Source organism: Convolutriloba macropyga, chromosome 4 (assembly GCF_964194025.1).
Source record: "Convolutriloba macropyga chromosome 4, txConMacr16.3, whole genome shotgun sequence".
In the NCBI taxonomy this organism is placed as follows: Eukaryota; Metazoa; Xenacoelomorpha; order Acoela; family Convolutidae; genus Convolutriloba; species Convolutriloba macropyga.
In genome coordinates, this window is record NC_134471.1 from 4,508,279 (window position 1) to 4,530,037 (window position 21,759).

General features: G+C 36.6%; 1 protein-coding gene across 1 annotated transcript in view; it reads left to right on the plus strand.

The window, feature by feature from the left end:
• The window catches only part of LOC142337955 (voltage-dependent calcium channel subunit alpha-2/delta-3-like), a 202,868-nt gene that overhangs the window by 45,205 nt on the left and 135,904 nt on the right, over nucleotides 1-21,759 (plus strand). The window contains exons 4-6 of the mRNA XM_075387588.1: nucleotides 219-329; nucleotides 1,081-1,140; nucleotides 20,705-20,891. Coding sequence (XP_075243703.1) covers nucleotides 219-329; nucleotides 1,081-1,140; nucleotides 20,705-20,891 — 358 coding nt within the window. The remainder of the gene's footprint in view (nucleotides 1-218; nucleotides 330-1,080; nucleotides 1,141-20,704; nucleotides 20,892-21,759) is intronic.

Consider the following 21,759-nt stretch of genomic DNA (forward strand, 5'->3'; position numbering starts at 1 on the left):
GGTTTTTGCGCTGAACTTTTTTGAAAAATTAGCGCATTTCTTACATAATTTTCGGAAAATTTCTCGACCCGGGCATACATGACTTTGGTTTGGTACCAGAAGAAATGATTAACGTGGTCAACCCCGGAAATTTTCCCTGGAAGTTTAGGACATTCCCTGGAAGTGTAGTGTTGATTTCATTTTGTTTATAGTTGTTTATTTGTGTTTGTATGTTTCAGATATTGTACAGGAGGAACCCGCTAGTGTATAAGATAGACGGAGTGAAAATGGTGCGAGAGTTTGCTGCAGAGATGCAAAAGATGCTCAGTGCCAAAATTACCGCCATCGAGGTATTCCCATCAAAGCACTTTTTCCCACTCATAACTGACGATATGAAAACACTTATTTGTGGAGACGTGATTTGAGAAAAACTATAACCAGTTGCAACTGATTAGAAAAAAATACACTCAGCAATAATAATTTTTTTGTTGTTTTAATGATCTTTTAACTAAAAATTAATCACACTATCTGCACAGATTTCATTGTTTGAATTATCTTTGAGGTATTTGACATACAAAAATTTGATACTTTTGTCAATATTTTGGCATTGCTGTTTTTAGCAACCATATCCGGTTAGGAGAGGGGAGGTGGGGGGGGGGGCAATAGATAGTATGAATCCCGTATGGTAATAAACTGATACGATAGTCAGAACCAATTCAAAAAAACTTTGTAACAGTAAACATCAAAAAGAATTTGTCGATTAGGTTTCTTAAAGTTTCGAGTCGTTCCCATTATAGCCTCTCGTCCACTTCTAGCTTTGTGGGCATATAACATATACCCCATTAAGTGTTCATAACATAGTGAGGGGTTATGATAGGAAAGACCCGAAACTCCAACTTCAATTGTCAATTGATCTCAGAGTTCAACTCTGTCACATATTTCCAGGGATGGATCAACTTCGAATGCTGACGTCATTTTGGTAGCAATAAATAGATCTCATCAATTTTACTTTTTATTGTAGTCACGGTTAACTATTTTATAGAGCAAAAATGTCTTGTTTTTTGTTTATCTTGTTTATTTTGTTTTCGTTGTTCATTTCAGAATATTGCCAATCAAACAGAAGATGCGAACATGAAGCATAAATATGACAAAAACCTGAAGGTAATTGATCATTTATAACTTATTTATAACAAGTTTATGATTATTTATGGTACATTCACAATCCCAATAAATCCGGCAAAATGTAGCAAGGTAGAGCATGTAGGTATCAATCAGGGTATGAAAAGTCGCACCAGAATGCCAAGAAAATTTCGATTGAAAATTTTTAAGGAAGTTGATGCTAAAACATCTACTTCTATAATGTCCCAAAAAAATTCCAGGCAGATTTTCGCTCCCCAGTTAAAATCTGTCCAGTTTGGGTAATTTCTTTCCAAGTGGAAGCCGACGTTTTTTTACGGACACAAGTCCGTAAAAAACTTTGGCTTCTACTTAGAAAGAAATTACCAAAACTGGTTCGATTGATTCTCAAATCATTGCTTTTGATTATTTTTAAGAAAATATATTGTTCCCACTCAGCTCAACTGGTGACAGAAACTTACGCCAGTCAGATTTTAGTTTCAGTCAATTTTGGACGATCCGATCGATCTGTTTTGCCGATAGAAACAAAATTGGTAGTATTGAAATGCTCTTCATAAGCTGAATTAGTACATGGAATGATACTTTGAATTCATTTCTTTTCAATCAAGTATGTAATCTCCTTTGTTTTGTCTCAATTTTTTACTAACATTTTCAAATTGAGATGAAGTTGGTGCCATATTACTAGAGTACAATTTTGAAGGTCATGTTTCTGCACCATTTTTTTCTCCTAGTCTTTTTCAACTAAAACAGAAGTACCCATAACGGGTGTTGATTGATTTTCTGAAATAAAAACGGAAGTGAGGAAGCCAATCTGTCTATGCGATCAAAAGTTTCTTGAAACAAAGAACAATACGACCATCCAATGTTTTCATCTCAATGCGACCAAAACACCGAGCGTATGCTTTTTAAAAACTATTATTGTACCGACCCCACTTGTTGGGGAGGAACTATATACTCAAATGGGTTTTTTTTGTTCAGACATTTTTGGCCGATCGATATATTCATCGTAGAGAAATGTGAGTTGTATCATTAAAAAAACTGGTCCAGCGTAGCATTCGAAATTAAAAAGATTTTTCTCAATTTCGTATTTTTCGAGGAGTTATCGAGGTTTAAATTATCACGTGAACACTTTTAAATTTGGTTCACTTTTGTTCAATTTTAGCGCAATTTTTGTTCGAATTAACATTTTTTCTATAAAAATCTTAATTCAAAATTACCTTTCACACTACAAAATGCATCACTTTGGTATTCCTAATAGACGAAAGGCTATTAAAAAGACTAGTTCTGGTCTCATACGAAAATTTATTATCAAAAAAATTCGAATTCTATTTGAGAGCTGTTTTTTTTTAGAAAAAGTTTTACATTTTTTTGTTCTTTTAAGTCACTAAGAGAACCGTCACCTTTCAAATCCAAGTTCTTATAATGAAACTCCTTATTTATAGACCAATGTAGCCCAATGAACAGAAATTTAGCTTTCAAGGAATCGCTCATTTTATTTTTGGCTTCGACTCTGAGTGTTCGTAATTTTTAATGAAATTTTGATTTTCTTTTCGAGATTTTACTGATTTTTGAAGCCCTATGCCATATGCACATTGACTAAAAGTGCAATAACTTTCCTAATGAGGATTAAGTGAACCTATCTAGTGCTTTGAGTGGACAGCTAATGGCTGTTAAGACATTAAAAAAATATTTTTTTTCTGAACGTTAGCCAATCTTAAACTTATTTTTGCGAACTTTAAGTCAGTCTCAGTAATAACAAAACTCCCGATTTTTTACTGCAATCAAGATTAATTTGGTTGGCTGTTTTATCTTCAATTATTGGATTATGTCTTCGATGCGACGAGTTTTCATATCTTTTTTTAACTTTTGGATATTTTTTCCATAATTTTGTTTCCTTTTGGAATTTATCACCTTATCCTAATATTGATAATTACGTTACCATAATGCTGAGAGGTCTCATAAGCTTCTAATTGTGGACTGAATGAATAATATTACTCTATGAAGTCAGTTCATAGCGAATAACCTGAAAGTTTATGATATTATTTGTTTTCAATTTTGTTTCATTTTTTAGTTTTTTGTATATTTTTGTTGTTCTTTTCGTCAACTTGTAGCTTATTGTCATCTTTGAGAGGTGCCATCCAACTCCTTGCAATTCAAAAAGTAAACTTTTTATTGGTATTAGGTCGTAACTGATGTTTTGTTTGTGGGACAATATGCGTTTTCATAAATGTTTTGTGAGTGGTCAATATTTGTGTTTTTATTTTTCTCTCCTTTTACCACATTCAAGTAATAAAAGAGCCCAAATGTTTTCAAATGGGGCCCAAGTGAACTTTTTCAATCGTTCAGTTTTGTTTCAACTCAATTAGTATAGATAAGATTTGAAATAAAAAAGCGATATTTAGATAATAGCTAATGATTTTCATTATAGTTAATAGCTTCAATAATTGGTTTTCGCAGATTGTTTGAAATTTCTTGAGCATCTCTGCGTCATTGGTCAGCTTTTATGACTTATGTTAATCAGAGACAGCCCCTATCAGTTTCGTAATGGATTTTTAGTAATTTTTTTGAGAATTATTTTGCTAAAAGCTAATGATTTTTAAGACTTTTGAAATTATTCGGTTTAAGTAATTGCTGGTAGATTTTTGACTTTCTCCTCATTATTTTTTTCTTGTCACTTGTTACATAGTCTCGTTAAGGAAAAATTCTATCTGCTGTATAGTTAAGACGAAATAAAAATAGTGCAGTTAAGGTTTTATCTGATTGCATTTTGACGTTGTTTACGAGGTGCTTTTACATTTAGATATTGAGTTTTTGCCATTATTTTTTTTAGTTTTCTTTATTTTGTTTGATTTTCTTCCCGTAGTCGCTTTACTGGCAGATCTTGTGAGCGCTGTATTGTGGCATGGCATTATGTAATTTAATTAGTAGTTTGGGTGTGAACGATTTTTTAAAACTCAAACATCTTTTTTTGGTTATCTCTTCATTTGGTTGACAATTAAGTCAAAAATGTACATCAGCTCGGGTTGGAACTTGTTGTGCGAATTGTTGTTAATGTATATTTCTTGCATTTTTAGGTTGATGCATTTGACAATGAACAGTCTGAATTTTTCCATGATGTAACGGCTGCTCTCCTATCAAAGTCAAGGAAAACTTTACACCGCCCAGTTCGTTTCAGCGGTTTCAAATCTGTCCGGATATTGTATTTTTGCAGTTAACTTTTGTGAACTGTATTATCCGCTATACTTTAGAATGCCGTTGCATTACTTGATACTCAATAATTTCAAATAACTAATTGTTTAGCTTTGCTGAATAACAAATAACTTTGCTTCAATTAAGCAAAAGTCCGAAATTCCAAATAAGCAAATTAGTTCAAATTAGAGGTTTTTCAGTGATATCTCCTTAACCACAAAAGCTAGTGAGATAAAATTTCACAGGGTTAAGAACGTTAGGTAGGCCTACTATCTGATGTAAATTTAAACAACGCTGGGTAAACTGCGTTGGTGGGGCTACCTTTTATATTTTATACCCAATCTTAATACATGGGCAAAAATTTCAATGTTGAATAACTCGGTAAGTAATGATTCAAAATTGAGCAAACTTGGCAGTGCACAAAACTGTCACACAAGTAATCAAACGAAAAAGGAATGAACGGAATCGGTAGAATTGTCTTTGAGAAATAACACAACAAGTTTCACCTCAGATTTGAATATTCTGAGTTAATTTAATGATCACTTCTTGTTTCTCAATTGGCCTCAATAACACCAATATCAAACTAGGCTAGGCTTCGTTAGAGCCAGTAAGAGCAACTGACTATGTGCTTTGCACAAAGTTTCTCTTACTTAGGAACTTCGTTCCTCAGAAAGAAAGTTTTGAGAATATCAAAGTTAATTCTCTTTTCACAAGTCAAAGTAAAGTTAAAACTGTACAATCACTAATATGATCTACAGAAACAAGACACGATAACAAGTAATTTACCGCTCAAGAAAGTGTGCTTCAATACGCACTGTATGTCAGTTTGATATAACCAAATTTATGAGTTTCAACTGATTTTTGGTAGTTTTTCAAGCTCTATTTATACTGCCGTACATGTCAAAATTGCATCTCTGATTGGTGGTAGATTACTGTGACGTAAGATTCTCTGAATGCACTGAAGTTGGGGTTCGGGATACCTTATACGGTGCCCCGCACTCTCTGAATTAGTATAAAAATCGCAAAATTCATCGAATCTGGCTTACCAAGTTGGGTATCTCTTGCTCCGTTTGAGCTAAATTTGTGCGATTGTGAACACTTGAATACGTGGCAATAATTGCGTAATTAAAGTTTGAGTTTCTGTTTCACTTCATATATGACGATTACGTACTAATAATAGTTGCTAAATATAAATGTTGAACAAAGTGAACAAATCCGTTTGGCTTCGATATAATGTAACATTAAATTTCGCTTGTCACACTATTCTAGCTTTAAGGCTTGAAATGACCTTGAAGCGCTATTCAATTTGATTTCTGAGTTGTTAAGCTCAGCCGCAATATCGCCGGCCCTGTTTTCCATCGCGAAAACATCTTTTCCAGGTAGTACTGGGGCGAGCTTCACTACTGGTCTCTTGTACACTCCGTCGTTCGTTCGAACTATCGCCGATCGAATCACACCGTCAGACCCATCGATGGTCTCCGTAACTCGACCTAGATTGTAATATCCACGCTTATCGCTGTCTTCGATCAACCAAACGAGGTCGCCTTCTTTAAGGGTTTCGTTCGCCGTAGATCGCCATTTTTGCCGATTATTCAGAGTTGGCAGATATTCTTTCCGAAATCGGTCCCATATGAGATTTGCATAGGCTTGAGTTTGTCGAAAGAGCTTTCGATGATCAAAAAATTCTTCCGCGCGTGGTAGGTAGGGTAAGCAAACGTTCTTGTTGCCAAGCAAGAAGTGATTGGGGGTCAATGCCTCCAAGTCATTAACATCTGAACTGACTGGAGTCAAAGGTCTTGCGTTCAATGTCTGCTCAACAATACACATCGTTGTTGAAAGAACGTCCTCGGTGACTGATCTGTTCCCCAACACTGCATACATTGCTTTCTTGCAACTTCTCACCAACCGCTCCCATACTCCTCCAAAGTGTGGTGCTGCGGGTGGGTTGAACTTCCATCTGACTCCTCGTTGAATTAGATGTTCTTCGATCCCTTCTTTGTTCCATGCCGCAACGTACTCTGCAAACTCTCTTTCAGCTCCAACAAAGTTTGTTCCGTTGTCACTGATGATCGTATTCGGTTTGCCTCTTCGTGCAATAAATCTCATTATTGCATTGAGACAACTATCAGTGTCCAACTTGGGTACCACTTCTATATGCACCGCTCTCATAGTTAGACATGTGAAAAGACAACACCATCTCTTTTCATTTCTTCGCCCAATCTTCACATTGAAAGGGCCAAAGTAGTCAACTCCAACATTTGTAAAAGCTGTAGAAGCATCTAACCGTTCTTCGGGTAGACCTGCCATTACTGGTGCTATCGTTTGTGCTCTGCCTTTTCTGCAGGTAATGCACTTGTTCTTGATTGATCTTAAGGCGTTCCGTATGCCTAGGATCCACATCTTCTGCTGAACAATGTTTCTTACATGCTCAGTGCCCTCGTGTTGATTGTCCTTGTGCTCGTTTCGCAAGAATAATTCAACCGCATGATTTTTCCAATGTTGCAGAATTGGATGCTTTGCATTGAAGTCCAACTGACTTTTGCCTATTCTGCCTTTGGCTCGAATAAGTCCTTCTTCATCTAGGAAGGGTGAGAATTGTAAGATTTTGCTGCCTTTTGGAATTTCCTTTTCAGCTTTGAGAGATTTCATCTCTTCACCAAACTGTTCTTGCTGTAGTACCTTGAAGATTGTTGCTTTTGCTTTTTCTCTTTCTTCAATGTTGACCACGAGTGTTGCTGGTCTGTGTTTGTTCAATGCTCGCTGTACGTATGCCACTGTATTTACTAGTCTGTTGAAGTTACTGAATCGTTCCCACTGGATAACAGCTTTCTTTTCTTCAGCCTGTATCATGAAAACTGATGAGGGTATATTCTCTTCATCTGATGCAAATATGAGGTTCACCTGCTGTGGCCATTCGCTTTCTGGTCGCTTCAACCAGGCCGGCCCAGTGAGCCACTCACTTCTCTTGAGTTCTTCAATGTTGATTGCTCTCGTGCCAATGTCAGCTGGGTTGTTGATACCGCTCACATGTTTCCACTGCGAAACATCGGTTGTATCTAGTATCGCAGCCACTCGGTTGGCCACAAACACTTGTTGTTTGCGATGGGAACTGTGTATCCACTGCAGTACCGTAGTTGAGTCTGACCAAAAACTGCAACTATTTATCTTCATTTCATGTTCCTTGACTATCTGTTCTTTCAACCTCACTGCCATGACTGCCGCTTGCAACTCCAATCGTGGTACTGAAAGATGCCTCATCGGTGCCACTCTGCATTTTCCAATGACAAATGCTAAGTCAGCTGAGTATTTTTTTTGGTTGTGAACGTAGATAGGCCACTGCACACATCGTGTCTTCAGATGCGTCAGCAAACACATGAAGCTCAGTTTTATCCCTCTCTCTGTTGAAGTATCTTCTATCGATGCTTGTTTCAGCCACTATTGGAAGTTGTTCTTTCCATCTCAGGAATTCTTCTTCTTCACTAGGTTCCACTTCGTTGTCCCAATGTTGTCCATTCTTAGTCCAGATGCCTTTCAGAAGTCGTCTCATATGAACACTGAACGGAGCAAACAATCCGATCGGGTCGAATACTGAAGATACCAGTGACAGAATCTTCCTCTGGGTTATAGGTGCTTCAACTTCCTTGTTTGTACCTCTGCATACTTGAAGACTGTCACCAGTAACGGTCCATTGTAGTCCTAGCACTGAAGATCCCTCCGTACTGGGTTCCACTTCGACTTGCTTTGTGTTGCTGATTGACTTCAAGTCCTCTGGGATTGCTTCGATAACTGCATCGCTGTTGCTTATCCACTTCTTCAATTCAAATCCATGTTGTGAGAGAAGAGGTTGTAGTTGATTGAAGACTTCAATTGCTTCTTCAGGGGTTTCTACTGATTTGATGAAATCATCCATGTAGAAGTTGTTTTGTATTGCCTTTGCTGCAATCGGATACTCTTTTTCGTTGTCCAGTCCCACTCGCTTGAGAGCATAGTTTGCACAAGTTGGAGAACTCTTAGCTCCAAATACGTGACGCTGATATTCGTATATCTGAACAGGTTCGTTAGTTCTTGGACGCCATAAGAATCTCAAGCAACTTCTATCCTGTTCGGGAACTTGCACTTGTAGAAACATCGATTCGATGTCAGCTGTCAGGGCTATTGGTCCTTCGCGGAATCTGAATATTGTTCCGATCAAGCCGTGTAGCAGATCAGGTCCTGCTAGTAGCTTATCATTGAGGCATACTTCTTTGTACTTTGAGGCAGCATTGCAAACACGTCTTACTTTGCCAGGCTTGTTCGGGTTTAGCACTGGATGGTGTGGCAAATACCATTCTTTCCCGAAGGTGCCTTTCACTTCGGACTCGTCCAATATCTTTACGAATCCTTTTTCTACATCTGTATCTATTGACTGTTGATACAAATTCTTCAGGTTTGGGTCCCTTTGGAATCTTCGCTCCAGTGAGTAAAGCTGACCCAAGGCTGAGCTGTAATTGTTCGGTAGGTTTGGCTCTGGTTCACTCCACAGCATTCCCACTTCATACCGCTCGCCTGTGAACTTTGTCGTACTCTCTAGCATCTTTTGTGCCTGCAGTTCCTTCTTTGACTGACTGACGACGTTGATTTTGGAAGCATAGGTTTCTATGTCCCACCAGGTTTGAATATTCTCTGCCACTTTCACATCTTCAGTGAAGGCGAAACGACAAACATTTTGTCTTCTTTTGCCCGTCATGGGTCCACTGACTACCCATCCTAGCTCTGTTAGAACGGCGAAAGGTTCACTTCGTGTTCCTATCTTATAGTCCAATGGGCGTTGTAGCTCATAAGCATCTTGACCAAGGATGATGCCAACTTCCATCAAGTTGAAGCTTTTGTTGGGTAAAACACTCAAGTGGTTGAAGCTTTGCTTCAGCTTGTTGTAGTTGTAGTTTGTGTTTCCCAGGGAGATTGACGGGTGTGCAAACGCTTCGATTGAATGCACCTTTGAATGTAGTCCCTTTATTTTGAGAGGAACCTTTTCTGTCTTCAGGTCCTTCGTTCCGTGTATGCCAGCTATGTTGAGCGTCACACCGGTGCCTTGGGCCCGTAACTTCTCTTGCACACTTTGATCGATGAATGAAACCGTTGATCCACTATCGAGGAAAGCATATGTGTTCAGCCTGTTGCCACCGCTCTGTATTGAGACAGGAACTATCTGAAGAAAGCTAGTAACTTCGTTACTCTGGCTGATTGTTGCTGCGCTTACGTTGACTGCGTGATTGCCCTCGTCCATTTGGTTTTCTGAGTGCAGCAATCGGTTGTGCTTCTTGATGCATCCCTTGATGCCGCACGCATTGACTTTACAATCTTTGATTGCATGCCCTTTGCCTAGACATCCGTAACATAAGCGTTGCTTCCTCACTGCTGCGTACCGATCATTCACACTCATGTTCCTGAATAGTGGACAGTTCCATATTTTATGAGTGCCATCAGCTAGCGGACAGTGATCACTTTGCGTTTGCTTTGTTTCTTTCACGTTCGAACTTGCACTGAAGTTCGATGTTTTCGAGAACCGTTTGTCTCTATTTGTGCTTCTTCGGTCTTCTTCTCTTCGCTCTCCCTTGAAAGCTGAAAACCCTTCGTGCACGAATGCTATCTTTGATAGCCATTTGTCAAACATAATCAGATCAGGCCAATCTTCATCTTTATCATCAACATAGAACCACCACTTCTCTTTGAGAACTTGGGGTAGTTTATCTACTGCCATATACAATGTCGAGCTTGATTGCAGATCACCAATCTGCTTGTACTCTTTGAGCACATTCACAAAGTTCGAAACAATAACTGAGAAACTGATCAGACCTGTTGAGTCGTGTGGTTTCACCTGACTTGCTTTGCGAAGACTCTCCAGTTGTGCATCAATGATCACATGAGGCCTTCCAAATTTCCTCTCCAGAATACTCCATGCAGCACCATAGAACTGTCCAGAATAGCCCATTCCAGAGATTGCTGACCTTGCCTTGCCTGTCAGCAGAGTCTTCAGATGGCTCATCTTCTCTGAGTCTGGTATTGGTCGTTGATCCACTGTAGCAATGAACATACTAGACCACTCCGGCCATTCAAGAGGGTTCCCATCGAAGTTGTTCAACTTCAGCTTTGGTAGGCTACTACTGCCTGAATAGCCAGGGTTGTATCGTAATAGACCAGCTCTGGGGGAAACGTCTCGGTCTTCAACACTTGAGGATCGGTCTCGTGAACTGCGATATCGTGAGAAGTGACTTTGCCTGTTCACTTCAGGGGTTACTTCGAAGCGAGCTGTTGATCGATCTGGTGTTAGAAGGTTGTCGATTCTGCTGGCCCAGTCAGAGACATCTCTTTTCTTGGGGGTCCAGTTGAAGGGCGATTTGTCTCGAGCACCAGTGGATTGGGAGCGAGCATCATTGTTCTCTAATGCTGTTCTCTTCACTTTGCGCTCTAGCTCACGCTCTTCCTCCAGCAGTTGATGCTTGGTTTCCAGTTCCTTCATTTGCATTTCTAGCTCTAGCTTCCTCCGCTCGAACCGTGCCTGTTCCAGTCGCATCTTGGTTTCGAATTCGATATCGAATTTCTTCATCCTTTCCTCTCGCCTTTGCTTTGCTGAAGATGTTTCCGAAACATTCTCCGTCTCTTGGCCACTTGCTGTTGCTCCATTTTGCACTGTTTGAGCAGCTGGGCTGTCCGTTGGGTAGTTGTTATTGCTCTCGCTGTCGTTCACTGCTTGGGTTGCGTTGCTTTGCTCTGCATTCATTGCTGGTTGCGTGCCTTTGCTTATATATGAAAGCCAATGATAGTCCAAACTTGCTTTGCACTGCCTTGCTTCTTTCAGATGCTGTTCAACGAAATTAGCTTGATAGGGCACAAGCTTGTTTCGACGCTGCAGTTGCTTGGGTATTTCTTCCTCTAGAAGGTGAACAGTCTGTTGGTAGAGGACCTTTAGTTTGTTGGGTCGATCTGAATCTTCAATTATTTTGTAGCCAATCCCTGTTTTGGTGTTGACTTCTTCTAATAAATCTTGGAACTTCTTGTCGTACCTTTGTGCTGTTGATTGAAGCTCCTCTCTGCTGATTGTGTTAGGATTGCCTGATTGCTTTTTGCTTTGCTTGCTCCTTTTAAGCGAGGTTAGTTCTTCAACGTAATTTGTGAAGTGCACTCGGAACTTTCGCTCTGCCTCACTGGCGTTGCGCTGTTGATTTGTTTGATTCTCTTTGGGGGATGCCTTCGGCACTCTCTTCATCAGATTGGACAGCAGTTTGCCTTCCACTGTCCGGGTCGGCGGACCAAATGTAACGGCTGCTCTCCTATCAAAGTCAAGGAAAACTTTACACCGCCCAGTTCGTTTCAGCGGTTTCAAATCTGTCCGGATATTGTATTTTTGCAGTTAACTTTTGTGAACTGTATTATCCGCTATACTTTAGAATGCCGTTGCATTACTTGATACTCAATAATTTCAAATAACTAATTGTTTAGCTTTGCTGAATAACAAATAACTTTGCTTCAATTAAGCAAAAGTCCGAAATTCCAAATAAGCAAATTAGTTCAAATTAGAGGTTTTTCAGTGATATCTCCTTAACCACAAAAGCTAGTGAGATAAAATTTCACAGGGTTAAGAACGTTAGGTAGGCCTACTATCTGATGTAAATTTAAACAACGCTGGGTAAACTGCGTTGGTGGGGCTACCTTTTATATTTTATACCCAATCTTAATACTTGGGCAAAAATTTCAATGTTGAATAACTCGGTAAGTAATGATTCAAAATTGAGCAAACTTGGCAGTGCACAACACTGTCACACAAGTAATCAAACGAAAAAGAAATGAACGGAATCGGTAGAATTGTCTTTGAGAAATAACACAACAAGTTTCACCTCAGATTTGAATATTCTGAGTTAATTTAATGATCACTTCTTGTTTCTCAATTGGCCTCAATAACACCAATATCAAACTAGGCTAGGCTTCGTTAGAGCCAGTAAGAGCAACTGACTATGTGCTTTGCACAAAGTTTCTCTTACTTAGGAACTTCGTTCCTCAGAAAGAAAGTTTTGAGAATATCAAAGTTAATTCTCTTTTCACAAGTCAAAGTAAAGTTAAAACTGTACAATCACTAATATGATCTACAGAAACAAGACACGATAACAAGTAATTTACCGCTCAAGAAAGTGTGCTTCAATACGCACTGTATGTCAGTTTGATATAACCAAATTTATGAGTTTCAACTGATTTTTGGTAGTTTTTCAAGCTCTATTTATACTGCCGTACATGTCAAAATTGCATCTCTGATTGGTGGTAGATTACTGTGACGTAAGATTCTCTGAATGCACTGAAGTTGGGGTTCGGGATACCTTATACGGTGCCCCGCACTCTCTGAATTAGTATAAAAATCGCAAAATTCATCGAATCTGGCTTACCAAGTTGGGTATCTCTTGCTCCGTTTGAGCTAAATTTGTGCGATTGTGAACACTTGAATACGTGGCAATAATTGCGTAATTAAAGTTTGAGTTTCTGTTTCACTTCATATATGACGATTACGTACTAATAATAGTTGCTAAATATAAATGTTGAACAAAGTGAACAAATCCGTTTGGCTTCGATATAATGTAACATTAAATTTCGCTTGTCACACTATTCTAGCTTTAAGGCTTGAAATGACCTTGAAGCGCTATTCAATTTGATTTCTGAGTTGTTAAGCTCAGCCGCAATACATGATTAATTTATCGAAAAAACTAGTGTAGCATTGTCTATCAATATTTCTTGGCAAAACGTTATATAGCCTCACCAAATTTGAAAGCTAACATTTGAAAGCAACAATTAAAAAGTATTTGCTAGACGTAAATATTCAAATTGGTCATAATTATAATAAAATGTAGTGCCGAATTAATAGTCCAAGCCCACCAAAAAAAAGAAAATTTGGCCGACATGAAACCAAACCTAAAATTGCGTGGCAATAGTGGAGTGACTCACATGCAATGCATTATTAACGATTGGAATCCAGGCATTCATGAAGTAGTTGACTTAATATTTTCAAGAATCCGCCAAAGTGACCAATTTTTAGGGTGTAGGGTGAATTTGAGCCGTAGTTCATTCATGTTCATGATCATTGTTTTTCATGGGCTGTTGGATGTGAACCAAAATTCACTGAGCTCATAAAAACAAAGCCAATTAGGCCAAAGTTTAAATTTCTTGCAATTTAAGGATTCATGTTTGCTACATTGTATGTGTGTATGTATGTATATATTTATATATATAATTATATATATTTTTTATATTTTTTATATATATTTATATAATTATATATATATGTACAAAAAGGAGTTAGAAAATTGAATATGAATTTAATTCGGTTTAATATCACCTTCCAAAGTGCTACAAAGGTGGGACGTGCTTCCCAACTGCTTTGCGAACTGAAATACAATTTTTCGCTACATGTAATGAAAAGATTAAAATTCGGACTAGCCAGCCAATCTTTTTCGGGCTGTTGAGACTGTCGATTGGAATTTAGAGAGTGACTTTAATCAGATCCCGGCGGAATTTCGCCCCAATTTTTATTCTATCCAGATAAATTTGTGTCATAAATAATACGCCGTCTGGTATTACGATGGCTAATTCATCATTTTTACTGTCAATCATTCAAAACTGACACAGGCCAGAAATTTGAACGAAATGAGACAAAAACTGTTTTTTTAAATCGCCGCCCACAGAAATTGGCATGGAAACATGGAATGTGTCACCATAAATCCAATATGGATATGAATCTTGGTTTACAAACTGTATGACATTTTGAAGAACTTTAAGATCTATCCCGAAATTTTTCAAAAGTTACTTTTCTTTTGAAATTTGCTTTTATGAAAAGGTCTTCATAAGGTCTTCAAAATAAATTTGAAAAAAAGAAAAGTCGAATAAACTTGTTATTGGATATCAACGTATCGATAAAGAAATATCAACCTAAAAAAATTTGAATGAATTTTCCCGTAACTAATATTTTTCTTAACTACTATAGAAGAAATAGTAATCATAGAACTTATATTAAAACTCATATTATAAAGATTTTGATTCATAGTATTAAGTATTCAGGCTTCATTACCTTCAACCACTTTTTATGAAAGTTCTATTACTGAAATTTTTTACTAAAAGATTAGTAATTATCATTTTTAATCACTACACCCATTACAACAATCAATATTATCCAAGCTTGTCAATTCAATTTCAAGCTTTACTAAAAAAAGCTTCAATTCAATTTCAAGCTTTTTTACTTAAAAAAAAGTGTTAACTTCTTTGCCGAAAAACTTTGGAAAAAACTTAAGTTTCTGATAAATTTCAAATAATTTTACATAGCTTGTAAAGTTTTCAGCTTTCGACTAATCTTTATATTAAATTGAAATTTCACCTGAAGCGCTAAAATACTTACAAAACAATTGGTGAATGAATAATTCTTCCAAATATCGTATTTTGAGGCCCACTGACGAGGAAAACCTTGAGATCTCCAAATCCTTACAAGGAAAATGTGAAATCTTCCAAATTTTTTGCTCACCTCCATGTAAAATGATGCGCAAGAACTGACTGAAATTGAAATATCAATATCTTGCGCTCAATATAAAAGATTGCAAAATATGAGATTTCTAATTTACGTAACAAAAAGTTATCAAGACTTTAGTTCAAAACCTTTAATTTGAAAAACTTTTCTATTAATTTTCGGCCTCAAAAATAAAATTTTTCTTGGATATTGCTGATCAAAGAATTCTGCAAAGATCATTCACAAAAATTTGGTCGAAAAAAACGATTTCATCCTATAAATCAAATTTGATTCTTGTAACAAACAAGAAAGCTCGGTAATGTGCGTTCGCACATAATTTTTCGATCCCGCTCGTTTTTTTTGGCTTCATAGTCTACTAAATGAGGAAGAGAAAACTCTTTTAAATATACGTTCTGCGAAAATAATTGTTTAACGGGTAAATTGTCTTAGTGCAAAACGATGAATGAGTTACTTACTGTCGCATTGGAGAGCCAATGCTATCTGCTATTAACAAAACTACGAGACAAGACAAGCACTAAACCAAAAAACATCAATTCCGGTCTGACTCAAAATCTAAAATTTTTTACAAAATTACCCAACGAACTCAAAATACGTCAGTTAAAGTCTACTCTATTAACCAAATTGTTCTGCACCTGAAAGCAGATGTTGCCTGTCTTTAATGAGACTTTGTAACAAGTAAAGAGGAACAAGAATAAAAAGAGGAAAAGTCAACCATCAACTGTCAACTACAAATACTTGATAGAGTCTTATGTAGCTCCATCTGAGCCGTTGGGAGCATTCGTTAACGAGAAAATGAATTAAATAGTGTCACCTTGGAAAAGCAAAGATTCTTGCCGGTGATGAGATGAGAGACAATAAAAATATCGAAATGGCAGCAGATAATACCAGAGAAAAGTCTAAATAGTATTCATAGAAACAACAATTATTTTTTAATTGGCATCAACAAAAAACTGGTTTATCTCCCGAAGACACGTGGGACCGTTCCTTACTGAGACCAGGTAAAAAAGACATAAAAGAACAAAAGAGCAAATTTTGAATTTACGCTTCTGTTTTTGAAAACAATGTCGTAGTAAACATTAGCTCTCAGCTGCAAATTCTGCATAGGCTCCATTTTACGTCCACACCGGGAGCTATTCAGATCTCCTATTATCCAGATTCTGTCATATCACTACAAAAGAACTTGATAGATACATCTAAAAATTCAAGTATTCATTTAAAATTTGGGAGAAAACGGTGTCGAGGTTGTTAATACCATGAGCTATTTATTATGACCATTATATATGATTAACTACTCTCATTATCTGGCCACCAATTAACCAAATCACAGAAAATTTATGAAAATTCAAAATAACGGGGCCACACCACCACTAATAAACAGAAATCGGTAGACAGATACAGTTGTTTTCTCTGGCGGAAGATGTAAGCTGTGTTCACATTAGAGACTATGTAGCAAGTTGTCAGAAATGAGATTAAAAAATCGCCGAATTTCAAAATTTTTATGATTTTTTACACTAGATGTTTTCAAAAGTTTAAGAAAAACTAAATTTTCATTTATAGTAGATCAAACAGTACATTCGAATTCATGGGACGCCAATGTTACTTCAAATTCGTGGAGAATAAGTCTTAAGACAACAAATTATCGACGCGTACAGACAGAATTCAATATCCCACAAAAATAATACAAAAAGACATTGTTGAAGCCTTTCAAACCATAAGCTATCAATTGAACAGACTTTGAGTGTTTATTTGAGTTGTTTTTGAGCATCAATCAGCCCCCATTTCAATGAGACATTTTAAAGTGAAAAAAGACAACAAATGAGTACACTTAATGGCGCGAATCAATTTTTTTTTAAATTCTGAAACCACATAGCTTCATAGCAATAAAAACATTAGCTGCACCACAAAAACAATAAGAGCCTTATTTTCTGCACCACCAGAAGCGGATGGGAGATTTCAATAATATAATTAAAATTCAAGTTATCAAAAACAAAAACAGAAAGGGACATAGTTCAAAAGTTCGATCGATTTTTTCAGAACAGTAGATTTCAAAATAATTAATATCATTTGCAATAATATGAAAACTTAAAATACGTTCGTTTGCGTCTGCAGAAGAAACCACCGAGACCTGCACTAATCTAGAATTTATGAAAGTACCGCAAAACAGACAGACAACTACCGGTAAAACCAAAAACTCAATTATAGTTTGCAGGAAAACGTTTTCGAAGCCGCTTAAATCATAGACTATTCAATAAAACCCTTAAAGTATATCATTTAGCGAAGCAGGTTGGATCTTTATTTATTGATACTCAGTCAACTCAGAGACTGCAAAAACTAGAACAAAAGCAGGCAAAACATAAGAATTCTATTCGAATTTAAGAAAACACTTGGTTGAAGACATAGAAACCATGAAGTTATCTCTGAAAACATCATGGGCCCCATTTTGACAAAAAAAAACGAGAATGGGTATTGGATGGACTTCGAGTTGATTTTTTTGGTCTGTAATAAGCATAGAAAAGGAATAAAAAAATTGCTAAGTTTGTTTTTAAAAAAGATACTGCCTCAATGGAATCATAATTTTTCACTATCAAAAACCACGAAGACAACAATGCTAGCCTTGATAAAGCTACGCATTCAGTAATAACAGCTAATTATTCTATTCGCAAACAAAACAGATATTTTTGGCACCAAAATGTCAATATATCAAAACTAAAATGTTCATTTTGCACTATGATTGTTTTCATGACTGTTTCATAATGTGTTAGCAAAAAACCGTCAAAATTTTCCTTCCAGGACACTCTTAAATGAAGTGGAAGCAGAACTAGTCTTCTCTTAGTTTATTCAAATCTTTGTCAGCAGTTTGAGATCTGTACCTCCAGCAAATTAAAAAAAATGGCCCGAAGAAACATTTTGAGCATTTTGATGAATAAAGTCTAAATTTTTTTTTAAAAAAATCATCAATTTCTTAAGCTAAAATTGTCGGATCAAAGGAGTAAGCAACCCTCCTCTGGGTCTTTAGGCGAAACCAACGGCACTATTTTTTTTACAAGAGTAACAAAATTTAGCATAATCAACGAAAAATTAAGCAAAAATTCCTTAAAAGGTGAACAAAAACAACGGATATCGTTCCAATGTTCACAAAATGTTTGAACCTGGATAGATGCCTGGAAAAAAACGAAATACAAAAAACTTTTAAAATCCATACTCTACTCTGTACGGGCTTTCTATTGATACCAATAACAACTCTCTACGATGAAAACATCGATCGGCCAAAATTGACTGAACAAAAAAACCCATTTGAGTATATAGTTCCTCCCCCCCACTAAAGTGGGTCGGAACAAACAGATCAATTATCTCTGTTTTAAATTTCTTAGAATTCGGTCCTTGACATCCAATCAGATCGATAAAATTAATGTACACAGCTTTTGACACAACTTTTAAAACATACTATATCAAAATGTATGCAAACTGGCGTTTGCAAAAGTTCGTTTTCAATGATTTTTGTTTTTTATTAACTCACTTATCAAATTTAATGCAAATACTATTATTTGCACTTAATGCAAATACTATTAATGCACTTATTTAATGCAAATACTTAATTTGAAATATAGCGATTGATCATATTTAACTGAGTGTAGAAGCTTCCTTTTTCATAGTGAACCAGGAAACGTTTTTTTTTCATCTCGTTTTAGCAAATCGTTTCTTGTTTTACAATTCTTAATAACGGTCGTTGTATTCAATTCCATTTGTATGTATAATTTAGAAGATGTGAAAAATATCCATTAGCAAATAAACAGGAGACAAATCATATTAAAGGTTAAACGTTTGAACAAGTATACCCAATCGAGGTAATTAATGTAATTACCAAGTAGCTCCAAATGGAATATGTTGTCCCAAAGAGAAGATTGACGAAAAGGATAGCATTTGATTGTAGAACTCTCAGTGAAGTTTTCTGCGTTTTCATAGTAAAGATGCTGCAAACGATGCAACTTCTCAATTGCCGGTACTCAGTTTATCCAGAAAATTCAGTGCTTATTAATTTTAGTAATGAACAAGCGGCTTCTAGAAAAAGATTGTGATCGCTTGTCAAGTTCTCTGTTGCGTTGAGGTACATTTTTCACAAAATCCAATTAGCAATGCAGTTTTTCAATTTGTGTCGAATTAATATTAAAAACAAAAAAATATTGTTTGAGATCAAATTAGTACACAATAAAAACGAACATTTATAAATAATAATAATTAATAATTGTGGTTTCTGCGTAATCGCAGCGGAACAGCATTAGGCCTACAGTAGCCTGTTCTCAGCTGCCCTTTTTCTTATTATTCTCCACATTTCAGACTGTTCTTTTAATGAGCATCATTGCTCTTTTTTTGGTGACTATAGCCACTTTTTTTTGCGTCTGAAACTGTCACGTGGTACCATCATTGCAGCCAACATTGATCAGGCTATGGTCAACCTGAAGCTATGGTTAAGTAAGAGCTCATCCTTACATAGACAGCTTACGGAGGCAGGAGATTGAACTCTCAATCATTGGCGTGTGAACCACACACCTTACCTCTCGGCTATCACGCCACTATGGGGAAAAGCAGCTGTATTTGTAGGCATGGAACATGCAGGAAATTTTTTGATCATGGATATTTTTTCAAATTTCATTGCTTAGGTTATAGAAAGATGCTGTTTTAGAAGATATTGTATTTTAAAGTACTTTAGTCAAATTAGTTCTAGCTCAATTTTAAGGCAATTGACAGTTCTTTTGATTAATTAATCACAGAAATTACATAATTTAGAAGTAATAAATTTTCGTTTTTTTCTCTTTTCTGTTTTAGGCTTGCTATCAGAGTCAGATTCGTTCTTGGCCTGTGGCATATATTTTTTTCCTTATATAAAATATAAATGGCGTAGTTTGTAGTGAAATTGCTTTATTTTGTTTCTTTACTTTTCTGGTGCTTTGTCTCCGCTCCGGTACCATTCTGGTGCTTTGTCTCCCCCCCCCCCATGTTGGCCGCATATTTAATCTATCATATTATTTTTTTTGCTGATTTATTTTTATTCTTCAACTTTTGAGTTCAACTCCATACTAATGCCATTAGTGATGTTTTTTTCCGTTTTGAACCATAGTTTGTTTGGAATTAAAATTGCACAAAAGTTTGTTAAATTTCGATCTGAGAGTGTTTTTTTATTTTTAAGCAAACAATTTTATTATTCCATTTTGTTTTCAGAATCAAGTTTTTTTTTTCACTAAAAAAGTCGGTTAAGTTCTTTTTGCAAGTTGACACCAGTTTTACGTTTAAGGCGTGTAATATTGTATAAGTGCTTTTCTATTTTTGCAATAAGGTAAGAAAACATTGTTACTGCAATTTTTGGGTATTTGAAAGTGACTTTTCTGACTATTTTGATCAATTTTTTGAATTGCTTGCCGTCGTTTTTTCAAGAACGGGTTTTCAATTTTTTTTGTTGAAACAAGTAAATTAAATTTATAACCAATAGGTTTAACATAATTGACGAAATATATTATATTCAAATCAAGCAATCATTCCTTATTAATGTTATTTTAATCAAATTGATGAATGAAATCAAATTAATTTAACTTGATGAAATTGTTGTTTTGTACCATAAAGTAAAAATAAATATTTAGGTGTTAGGTGTTTCCGGATCCCCCCCCCCCCAAGTACGTCATGCAGTCATGCATCCCCCAATTACAGAGCACGCGACATTTCTTAGTAATTCATTAAGTAAAAAATACGACACGTGCGTGGGGGGCACCCACTAAACCCGGGGGGGGGGGGGGCAATAGGAAAAGATCCATTTTCCAGACGACCTTTACACACGTTTCTAGAGTTCTTCCGGCTATGTTATTTTTTCAGTTTGACTACTACAATGCCAACTTTCTGAACAAGTACAAGTACTACAAGGACGAGAATGGAACTGTGGTGAAAGAGTTGAAGAAGGACAGCAGAGAGATGGAATTAAAGCCGAGTGAACACTTCCAGGACACATTAATCAACCTCACCCACAGCACACTCCAGGTCCCAGTCAACATATTCAAAAAAGGTAAACAACAAAGGTCACAATTCAAACTGCCAATAGTTTGTTAATATTGTGTGCATGTGTGTCTGCGGGTTTGTGTTTGTATATCTGTCTGCGTGCATGCGCGCATGTGTGTGTTTGTGTGTGTGTGTGTTTGTGTGTGTGTGTGTGTGTTTGAGTGTGTGTGTGTGTGTGTGTGTGTGTGTGTGTTTGTGTGTGCGCGCGTGCGTGCGTGTGTGTGTGCTTGTGTGTGTGTGTGCGTGTGCGGGAGTGTGGCGTGGAGGAGGGAGGGGTGTTAAAACCCTAGCACATACCTAGACTTATGATAAGACCCAATTAGTCTGGTAAAAGGGGTCATTATCGACCAAAATTACACAGTCGAGGTTCTTAGTTAAAGTCCATCAAAAGACTTTTCATGAGTCTAGCAATAGTCTTTTCAAAGGGCCTTTGGTTCAAGCATGGTATTTTCATAGGCCATTTGGGTTGAGCATGGTCTTTTCATGGGTCGAGCAAAAGTCTTTTCATAAGTCTGATTTTTTGCCAATTTGGAGAAAAAAAATGTAATTTTTAATTTGCTGCTGCACATACTGAAGCAGCAACGGAGCAAGACTAAATAACATTGCACCACAGCAGGATAGATTAAAACACAGTTGGAAAACTGCCAATGGTCTTAAGAAAATTTTCAATTCTTAAGATAAAGCAGTTATCGCAGCTGGACTATATTGCCACATTACTTGATTGAATGAAATTAAGTAGTTTAATTGTAATGACCTTCTTCCCATTAGCCACATTGAAACTGTGGCGTTATTCTGTTGTTTTCCCTTCCAAAGTTATGAACTATCATTTTTTTTAAAAAAAAATCATATGTTTCACAGATTGATAGTTCGCCAGA